The following is a 10,605-nucleotide window of genomic DNA, read 5'->3' on the forward strand; positions in this document are numbered from 1 at the left end:
AGAGCGTTCCATCTTGGAATCTTGAGCTTTTGACTTTACCGATGAAGCGATGCCCTAAAGATAGAAGACCTTGAGAAACAGAAATAATGTTTCAAATGACATTCGAATGCAGTTGTTACTAGGTCTGTTGCTCTGATGATCCGAAAAGTTCATCCAAGACGGCTCTGCACGCAAATTTGTACTAAATCATATACTCGATGTTTTAAGAATCCATCGGATGGGTAAAGGCGTATAATAAACACCCTACATCAATGGGGCCAAAAAAAAAGAAAGTAAGGTCATACCAGGAATCGAACCAGGGTTACCGGAATTTGAGATATGATCAGAATCCGATGTGCTAACCGCTACACTATACGACCGCTTATTGGAGGGTTGGAGTATCGACTGCTTCAATCTGTACAGGGTCACATTTTCATTTGAACCAACGATATCGATCATGCATACAGATCGTGCATGAAGAGTTCGCTTTTTGTTCGGCTCGCTGCATGTCGAAGTTTTTCAGCGTGAAAAGAAGGAAAAAGCGAAGTTCAATGTAGGGCTGAGGTGTATACGGGTCACCTGACTAGTTCCTTGCCAAAGTCTCTAGTAGCCGCGCTAAAGTATAAATGAGATTAGATAATACTAAGCCGAGGCTAAACTTAGAAGATGCAAGGGAAGTTCGGTTGCAAGTAGATATAAACAGTTGATCCTTTGATATATATATATATCTTATTACTTCTCATCTGTTTGTCTTGTTCAGCTTGGCACCCATGTCTGGTCCGACTGAGCCGAGCTCTGAGAAGCTCACCGAGCGGGAAAAGATGTTACGGGGAGAGCTATACACCGCATTTTCACCCGATTTGATTGCAGAGAGAGCAAGATGTAAAGCTGCGTGTGAAAGATATAATAACGCAGGCGAAGTAACCCGTAGAAGACGCGTGGAGCTCTGGAGGGAGTAAGTTGTTTCATTTTACTACTTCAAACTGACAGTCTGTTCCCGATACATGTCTGCTCATGTTGATATTGACGCGCCTTGTTAGCATCGTTTGTGATAAACGGCCTATGCCGCCGCCAGCTGCGGACCAGGAAGCAGATGATGCTCTCTTTGAAGATGACCCATGGATAGAGGCACCCATACGGGCAGATTATGGTTACAACTTCAAGGTCGGCGAGGGCGTCTTTATCAATTTCAACTGTGTTGCACTAGATACCTGTCTGGTCACCATTGGTGCAAGGACTCTATTCGGGCCAGGTGTCAACTTGTATGCGGGCACACATCCCTTGGACCCTGCTGTCAGAAGGGGGACGAAGGGACCCGAGTATGGTAAAGAGATCCATATCGGTGAAGATTGCTGGATAGGCGGAAACGTCGACATTTTACCAGGAGTGACGATTGGTAGGGGTGCAGTTGTTGGTGCGGGAAGTGTTGTAACAAAGGTAAGCTCCAGCCATGCTATTTATAACCTATACATATAGGGTTGGTGATGGGCTAACCGTGCATAGGATGTCCCAGCCTTTCATGTTGTTGCAGGAAATCCAGCGAGGATCATCCGCCGCGTAGAAACCGAGTTAGATACATCACGTACAAAGAGCAGCGACGCTGCCAAAGAGTAGAGGTTTGCAAGCTACATATTGGACTATTGAACATTAAAGGAGGACCTTGTCTATAGATATACATCCCATTCGATACAGATGGTGTTCAGGATAGATAGTTGCAAGGGGCATGTAAAGTGAGCGTTTGCATATCAACAATCACATTATATAGGGGGCTGAACATTCTCTCGCACATAATCAACAAAAATCCTAGCGGGCGGTCCCTCTTCTACTCCTATCACACCAATCCGAGGCAAGCCGGCGGCATCTGCCATTCTTGTTTCAGCATTCTTAGACAAGTAGACCAGCCTAATATTGCTGTCCCCATTGTACCGTTGTATATCTGATATTCGCTTAACAGCAAAAGCAAGTGGCTCGGCCACTGGAGTAGGGACTGTTGACCGACAAATAAAAACCACTGCTAACTTTCGTAACCCTGGCTTCTCTGTGGCTTCTTGCTCTGTTGCTGGATTTTTGGTATCAAGGCTTGCCTCACCGAGTGCCTCGAGGCATTTCATAGTAGAGTTGAAGCCTATAGTAACATGTTTCAACACCTCCGGCTCAATAGAAGATGAAGGCGCCTGAGCTGAAGATTTTTCTCCATCTTTGGCACCGGAAGCAGCGACATTGCGTAGTTGTGACTTTTTCCATCGTCTGCCTTTCGATGGTTTTGTGTTTTGTTCCCGCCATATACCTATGGGGTATAATAACCTGGTGAATTCGTAAGTGGCGGAGTTTTTATAATTTTGATAATTGACGTGCTTCATGAGTAGAATTATATACAGGCGTACCTATATAGAAGGTCTTCTATTGTTTCCTGATGCTCACGAGATAGCTCCGTCCTATACACCGTTAATGCAATGCATTTCCTTTGGTTTTTTGAAGACAACTTCCTACCTCGAAGCCGAAAATCGATCTTTGCTCATCCTTTGCATCTGATTGTGTTGTACTTCAATCATTAGATTGTCGATCTGCTCGTATATTTTGACCTTACTATAGAAGAAAAAAGAGGCCGAGCACAGCAGGCAGAGCCTCTCTTAATCTTCCATGTACAATACTCAGAAAGGTCCAATATATCGTAATTGATAAGTCCCCCTTACTAAAATTAACCTGAAGCTTAACCTGCACCTCGCCAAGCGGCTAAATAACCAAGGGTCAAATGTAATGCTTAGTCAGCTCCTACCCGTATATGCTTGTAGATTTTTCATCCTTGTATATACGCTTATTAAGCTCACTAATATAATTAATTTAGCTAATTTACGGAGCGAAGCGAAGTATATTGTATTCCAAAAAGTGGATATATAGAAGGGGTCAAATGTGCGTATTTGTGGGTCTGCTGTAAATTACGTGATTGGTTGAATTTTGAGCATTTGATTGGATACTTGCAACCTTGCATGAGTAGTGGCTTGGCAGCTTAGTCATCTTACTTCATCAAAATATTTGAATAGTAATGCTTAATCATCAACATGTTGAATGGGTGCTTAGTCATCGACATGTTGGATAGATGCTGAGTCATCAACATGTTGGATGGGTGCTGAGTCATCATCTTGGTCATCAAGTCACGTGATCTTTTTTGAATATCGATATTGAATACATTCGCTCCATTACTTATAGATAGCTCTGCTAGCTATAGGAGAAAGCTTAGGCTTTTGACCTAGTACGTTGTTATATTTATAACGCTGCTGTTACGTTGACACTACGTTGCGCCACGGAATACCGATATTAGTTGAGCAACGGTCGTAGTACAAATTTGTTGGATCAACGTTGTTCCGGGATTCCACGTGATCATTACGGTGAGTCAGCGGTTGGATAATCCTACCAAATCTCGGTATAGAGGGTAGTGTTAGTCACGTGCTCAATCTGGTGGACACATAACTCTGTTAGTAAGCACTTCTCGCTCTTGTCGGGTTTGGCATAACACTATCTCTATTTAAGTCCCTCTTTTAAAAATACTCTAATAAATTAAATAAATTAGCTAAAAATATCAGACTTAGCGCTAATTATAATTAGTTAGCCTACCTAACTATGCTAGTGGATAACTAATCAAGCCTTGATATTAGTTTTAAATCTTAGCACCCAAAGGTAACCATTAAGTGGGTGTCAAAATTCAGCTTTTTAACTTGGGTGGGTTTAAAAGAGATATGGGCGTGGTTTCTTGGCGGTAAAACCTATTAGGGGTCGATTCCCACCCATACCGCCCATACGGAAGTCTAACTGCAGTATATATCAGCAGTACTCCAGCAGCCATTCCTTGAGGGCCTTAATATCAGAACATTCTAGGAATAAGGAACTCTTTATGTCGAGCGATAACTCGTCGCGTAGCTTCTCGGATAGCACCAACGACATGAGCGAGTCGACCCCTAGCTCCACAAACGTGGCGTCGTCCTGGAGCTGGTCTGTAGTGAGACCAGTCTCACGGCTGATGAGTTTCATGCAGGAGCAAACAATACCTTCAGAGACGGGATCGCTAGGGCTGCTCTTGGATACCACGGGTGCCGCCTCCGCCGCTAGTGCTGCGATTGTTATCTCTTTCATAGGTTGAGCCCCGGAAGCAAAGGGCTTTGCAACTGAAGAATCACCCTTGGAGGCTTGAGTAACCGCCGATTCGGGCTTGACCATTGCAGTCGTTGTTATAGTCTTGCCAGCATGTGCAGGTGCTCCAGATGTGACTGCAGACAGACTGAAGAAACGATCCATTAGGGTCCGTGGTACGCGGCGGAACTTCATTGTGCGCAACATGGCCACTACCTCCCCATCCTGCAAAACGTACACATCGCCGGCAAACATGTTTTTCAAGGCGTTGTTCTCATCTTTACCGCCACACTCACTGGCCATAGGGCTCATGCGAACGTAGCTGCGGAACTTGTCGCCAGCCCGGAACCGTCGCAACATCCGGCAACTGCCCCATCCGGGAGTGACATAGAAGAAATCCCGTGTGTTTGAGGCGTCACTGCCGTTGAGTACTAAGCCACCGACGTGAAAGATGCTGTCGATGCAATGTGGCGGCGAGTGCCAGATGCCGCCCTTTGTAATCCTGGAGGCATCGCCGAGCGACACATCGGCAACAGCTTCAAAGTCTTGCATCACGACAGACTGCATACCACGGTAGGTCTCGGAGTAGTCAACAACATTGCGGAACAGATTGTACGCCATGTTGCGACTTAGACGGTTGGCCCCGCCTTCGCCGGTTGCTGCAAGACGGTCCAGCTCATCGATACGTGACTGTACAAGATGCGTGACGTGACTCCATTCCCGCTGCCAGGTTTTAGGATCTTCATAGAGGACGGTACAGCTTGCGAACGGAGCATCTGCGCCTGTGTCGTTAGCCTCAACATGGTGCCAAGTCACCGTCGTCGTCGTCGGGTCGGCTAGCTGACATTCCGCCCTGACTCGAATGAGGTGTGGTGTTGACTTGTCTGTTGAGACGACCTGGGCATGGAGTACCTCCATGTCAACAATGTTCATGGCAACCTCACCGTCGTGGTCAGAAACAAGCCGCTTGTAAATGTATTCGCCAACTGTCAATGCCATGTCGGCCCAAATGGACTGAATTCATACAAGATACGTCTGTCGTTAGTTTTTGAAAGTTTGACGGTCAAGCGAAGGACAAATACACTTACACTAGTTGCAACGCCAAACCCGTTCATATTGTGTCCTTCAACGGATGGGAAGAGTGAAGGATGCTTCAGATCTGAAAGAGTCTCGACCTCAGCCTTGGCTTCCTCCGTATACACCTTGTCTAGGAGAATATTTTGGATGGATGACGTTTGAAACGTTGATGACAAGTTTAGTGGTCTTTCTTTACCCTGAGGCGACTGTATCTTGGGATACGCCTTGTCTAGCGTCCAAGTGCCAACATACGGAATCCAATAGTTTTTTTCATTCCATCGGTAGGAAGGTAGAAGAAGCATTTGGTGTGTCTTTTCAAACGGCTTGAACCACTCATTGGGAGAGATACGCACGCCTAGTCGATATAAGGCAGCTATAGTGGTCCCCATAGTGGTCCAGTTATCCTCCTTCCTTCGGATAGAAGCAAAGACGGCCGTACCTGGAGACCAGTTGCGAACGAAGGTATTGCAAATAGGATGAGGCCCTACTTCAAGCCACACAGCATTGATATCAGCGACTCCAAGATCTCTGGCGGCATCGAGGGCATCGACGAACTTGACTGGCTCGCGCGATGCACGACGCACATACTGGGCGCCGATAGTCTTTCCGTCAAAAACACATTCACCAAGCAGCGGTGAAATGACGGGGAGCTGTGGGGGCTTGAACGTGACATGTCGTGCCTTCTCTTCAAACTCATCTAGAATGGGATCCATCTGCGACGTGTGGAATGCATATGGAATATCAAGTACAACAGTCTTGATATTCTCCTGTTGTAGCCGCTTATTGATGCCCTCGATATGATCAATATGCCCACTGATGACTACATCCTGCGGGCCGTTTATGCACGAAAGCTCGTAAGCCATACCAGAACATGTTTCCTCAATAGTCTTGACGCTTGCTCGTACTGAGAGCATGACATGGGTACTTGGGTTGCACTTGGATTCTATGAGTGAAGCTCGAATACCCACGAGGAAGATGGCGTCCACAGTTGATAGAACCCCGGCCATGACAAATGCAGCGTATTCACCAAGGCTATGGCCGATGACAGCGCTGGGGTGTACGCCAAGCAAGTTCCAAAGCCGCCCGAGAGCAATTTCGGTTACTAGGATTGAGAGTTGGGTGATGATGGCTGAAGGGTCGGTCTCTTCATGTTGGCTTGATCCAGATAGATAAGGCTCGACAGAGGGGAACCCCAGTCGCTGGACGAGACAATCCAGTTGATGGACTTCAGTTCGATAGAATGGCATGTCGCGATAGAGTTGGGTCCCAATTGACTTGTAAAAGGCTCCCTGACCCGTAAACATCATCACGACAGGGGGGATAGTTGATGAAATGGATTTAATCTCCCCTATTTCCTCGAGAGACGACTCCAACCAGCTTATCGCGTGCGGCACTGATGTCACGGAGGCCGCAATTCTCATCGAGTGGTGCATGCGACGGGCGAATAGCGTGTATGAGAGGTCTCCCAGATCTGTGTCTAGATGGCCCTTCAAGAACTGAAGTAGAGATTCAGCGTTTGCACGGAGGGAGTATCTGCTCTTGGCAGATAGAGAGATGATGTGTGCATCGCGGTTGTCTATGCCTACCAACTGTCGAGGGGGTGCTTCCTCGAGTAGAACAGAGGTATTGCCACCATGGGCTCCGAAGCTGTTGACAAGTGCATATCTCTTCTTGTTTCCTCTTGCCCATGGTGTAGGTTCCCAGGTAAGTCCTGTGTTGCGTTTCTCGATGTTCTTGAGCACAACGGGGTTCACATTGTCCTTGTCACCGAATTGTGGTGGGATCAACCCCTTCTGGAATATGAGGGCTGTCTTAATGAGCGAAGAAATACCTGCTGCAGCCTCACCGTGGCCAATGTTGGATTTGCAGGCGCCCAAGTGCAAGCGCTGCTCGGGCCGATGTCGAGAGGATACCGGGGCAAATACTGTTGTAACTGATTCGCTTTCAACCGCATCGCCAGCTTGGGTTCCAGTGCCGTGGAGCTCGACATAAGTCACGTCAAGGGGATTAACACCCGCTCTATGCATGACTTGTTTATAGTTCTCGATTTGGCTGCCAGCATGGGGGTGCGTAATAGAGATTGCATCAGCTGAGTGGTTTGTAGCTGCAGAAGATATAACAGCCAACACATTATCATTATCGGCCTCAGCATCCTCAAGCCGTTTAATAACAATAGAGCCGATTCCGTCTGAGCGGCAGTACCCATCGGCGTCCTTATCCCAGACCTTACATTGGCCGGTAAGTGATAGGAAGTGTCCTCTGCCCAAAGCACAGTAGTTGTCGGGGTTAGTAATGATGCTGAGCCCACCTGCCAGAACTGTGTCAGACTCTCCTGCCCACAGAGACGCGCAGGCAGCATGAACTGCGGCGAGGCCACTAGAACATGCGGTATCGATGTTGAAACTAGGTCCACTAAATTTGAAAAAGTAGTTAATTCGGCCATTGGCGAAGGCACGCTCTCCTCCAGGCACCGCGTACGTTCCATGATTCTGCCCGGCGTTGACTTCGCGCCAATCATCACCAGCTACTCCGTAGAAAGTACCGAACCGCTTGCAATTAGTTGATGGCGTCCGGTTTGGTGAGAAGCCAGCCATTTCGAGCGCTTCATACGCTGTTACAAGCGCGAGACGGTGCATCGGATCTGTTGTTTCTGCCTGCTGCCTAGTCAGCCATACTCAGGCCCGTAGTAGATGGGGATTGTCTTACCTCTCGTGGAGACATATTAAAGAACGCGGCATCAAAGAATCCTGGGTTGTCGATAAAATTTCCATAAGGTGTTTGTGTAGAGTTTGGCGTTACGCCAGTCGGGTCAAAGTGTGTCTCTAGGTCAAACCTATCGGATGGTACTGTTGTATGGACGTCTCTCTTGTCCATGAGTAGGTCCCAAAACTGTTCTAGGTTGTTGGCACCACCGGGAAGGCGACATGACATACCTACAATAGCAAGCTTGGAGTCGCGTACTGACGTCGGCTTGCAGTATGCCAAGCCATCCTCGGCCGTCCAGTTAATAAGGTCGTGTTCCTGAAGAGATATTTGGCTGAGCTCGACCTGTAAGGTTGTGATTACCCCCTTAGCGATGTTTGACATGCGAAGCTGTAGGAAATGGCATTGAGAAGCGGATGACAGGGAATTAACAATGCCATCCGTGAGCGAATCTGTGTAGATAGAGCCAGTCAAGATCTCCGAAACCATAGCCTCCAAGAGTTCGCGGGAGTTGCTGGCTTGGAAATGCGTTCCATTCTGTGGGGAGAAAACTGGAATGACCACTTTCCGTAAGGTGACAGGTGACGGGTCTTCCCAGCGTACAATAGACTCGACGTCTGCAGTATTGTACAGATGAGAAGCGTGGCATAGCCCACTATACACTGGAAGAGGGGCGTGTTTCGAGTACCGGAGGCGATTAGACGAAAGGAACGCCCGCTTTAAACGTGATGGAGGCCCTGTCACGCTGACTGAATTCTTGTCTGCAGCACTAATAAATACCTTGCAAATCTCGGGGTTTGCCTGTGGAGGTGTAAGGGAGAAATTATCAGCACTGCTGCCTCAAGATCGGTGACAATGTATTTGCTTACTGTCTTGAAGTTGTAGTTATCGAGCTCCTGCTGTATCTCGTCCACCCCCATCCCTGTCACTACGTAGACCCAGCTTTCCAATTTTCCGTCCGTAACCCTCGGCTCAAGAAGCTGTGAAACCCTTTCGACATGGACACCAAGCCTGAAAGCGCATCTAGCACACTCAGGGCCGGTAATAGTCAAGTCCGAGATGGAAGCCGACATGGATACGGCCGCGGCAGAGAACAGCCCTATGCTTAGCCCAGCTAGGTGTGTCCCAGGCTGGGGAAGCGTGTATGTGAGACCTTTTGATTCGTAATGCCTGATAACGCCGTGTCAACTGACGATTTCTTTGAACGGAACCGAATGACTTACCCTATTAGCATACCAATTTGCAAGGCTACCAAGAGAACACCTTCGAGTCCTGCAGCAAGCGAGCAGCCATGACCAGGACCATAGCTGGTATAATAAGCAGCGATAGCAGGGATGCTTTGAAACGGCGGAAGATCGTTACGAAGGTTATCAGGAAGCTTAGCAATCTCCTCCTTGACAACCACCGTGCACTCGGAAAGAAAAGTGGCGAGGTTTCTGAATCTGGAGTCGCGAGCTCGCTGTTGTAGAGTGGCAAACAAACCCTTGAGATCATCGTTGGGGAAGTCGTTGCTAAAGAAGAGAATTGTGTCGGTGAACTCATCCATTGTACTGGAAGTCTCGCCGGACATTGGCGTGGAGCTGCCATCTGGCAAAGTCCCCTCGGCAACGAGCATATCTACACGCCCGGCAAATGGTAATAGTCCCTTGAGGATATCAATATATGGACGGGCCGAGGGCGAGGGAACTCTAGCCCGTGGATGCAAGCGAATAAATAGAGGAAGTATAGAAAGAAGCGTATGGTAGCTCGATGATCTGAAGTTTCATCGTCTATCAATCGTGACACAACGACCATGATATATATACGTATGGCATCGGATGTACTCTGTCGAGATACTCGTGCCCAGAAACCAACACCGGGGACTTTGAGACATAGCTCATCCTGGGAAACCGTTGATTCTGTCGTACCCGTGGAGTCGGAGTCCATTGGACCGCGATGAGGAGAGTGGCAGCGTTGGCGCCTAGGCCTCACCCTGCGCCCCGAAGATGGCCCACGAGCCCGGAATCCGACTGCGGGTGTGGGCCATTTGAAATAACGGCCACAGATAAATATTTAACTCGAGATTGCATCGTCCTGGCCATAAGAACCCGCCAGCTCCAAGTCCGTCGGAGAATAATTCCTCTTGTCAATAATAACAATGAAGATAGGCATCATGTCGGCACAGCAGCCTCACCCGTACTACTGGCCCCTAATGGCCGCGGGCATTACGGCGACATCCTTCCTCGCCGGTGAGTCCAACAAGCCACGCCCAAGAGATAGAAGTCGGGAGTGTTATATCTATTTGCTGACACGGATATATATAAAGGAAACCAACTGAGCCTGTCTCATGTATCAATGGCGACAATCTCCGACGTGGAAACCAAGGCTATGATGTCCGAAGAAACTCGACTCGACCAGTTCAAAGTCATATTTCAACGCGGCATGCACCTCTGTCCGACATCCGCCATCTTTGCGGCCCTCTGCTATTTTGGAAACGCCGGTATCACAGCATATTACACCAAAGGGCCCCTTTGGCCTCTGCCGGGGCGAGTCGCGAAGCTCCTCCTACCAGGGGTGCTAGCGGTCGGTATCATGCCTTACACCATCGCCCTGATCGTCCCGCTCGAGGAAAAGCTGCTGCGTAAAGAGACATTGGGAAAGCCTGGCCAGACAGAGGCAGGTCTTAGAAAGTGGAATCGCCTGAACTATGCCAGGTCTTTAATTCCGTTCCTCAGCCTGAAT

General features: G+C 48.3%; 4 protein-coding genes and 1 non-coding gene across 5 annotated transcripts; 2 read left to right on the forward strand and 3 right to left on the reverse strand.

Annotated features, from left to right (window-relative positions):
* Window positions 1-275: 275 nt before the first annotated feature.
* On the reverse strand, window positions 276-359 carry MCYG_10542. The gene has a single exon. It is a non-coding gene; the product is annotated as a tRNA-Gln (tRNA).
* A 390-nt stretch (window positions 360-749) lies between these two features.
* MCYG_04440 (acetyltransferase) lies at window positions 750-1,540 on the forward strand (the record flags this gene model as incomplete). Its single annotated transcript, XM_002846657.1, has 3 exons — window positions 750-934; window positions 1,020-1,416; window positions 1,511-1,540. The coding sequence occupies 3 exons, from the start codon at window positions 750-752 to the stop codon at window positions 1,538-1,540; spliced, it is 612 nt and encodes a 203-aa protein (XP_002846703.1).
* Window positions 1,541-1,736: 196 nt separating this feature from the next.
* MCYG_04441 (uncharacterized protein) lies at window positions 1,737-2,339 on the reverse strand (the record flags this gene model as incomplete). Its single annotated transcript, XM_002846658.1, has 1 exon — window positions 1,737-2,339. The coding sequence occupies one exon, from the start codon at window positions 2,337-2,339 to the stop codon at window positions 1,737-1,739; it is 603 nt and encodes a 200-aa protein (XP_002846704.1).
* Window positions 2,340-3,798: 1,459 nt separating this feature from the next.
* MCYG_04442 (polyketide synthase) lies at window positions 3,799-9,430 on the reverse strand (the record flags this gene model as incomplete). The annotated part of the gene is made up of 5 exons (XM_002846659.1): window positions 3,799-5,118; window positions 5,193-7,835; window positions 7,888-8,685; window positions 8,754-9,054; window positions 9,108-9,430. The coding sequence occupies 5 exons, from the start codon at window positions 9,428-9,430 to the stop codon at window positions 3,799-3,801; spliced, it is 5,385 nt and encodes a 1,794-aa protein (XP_002846705.1).
* A 606-nt stretch (window positions 9,431-10,036) lies between these two features.
* On the forward strand, window positions 10,037-10,567 carry MCYG_04443 (uncharacterized protein; the record flags this gene model as incomplete). Its single annotated transcript, XM_002846660.1, has 3 exons — window positions 10,037-10,112; window positions 10,190-10,523; window positions 10,555-10,567. 3 exons carry the CDS (start codon window positions 10,037-10,039, stop codon window positions 10,565-10,567), a joined length of 423 nt encoding a protein of 140 aa, XP_002846706.1.
* Between the last annotated feature and the right edge of the window lie 38 nt (window positions 10,568-10,605).

The sequence above is a fragment of the Microsporum canis genome, genomic scaffold, assembly GCF_000151145.1.
Source record: "Microsporum canis CBS 113480 supercont1.4 genomic scaffold, whole genome shotgun sequence".
NCBI lineage: Eukaryota > Fungi > Ascomycota > Eurotiomycetes > Onygenales > Arthrodermataceae > Microsporum > Microsporum canis.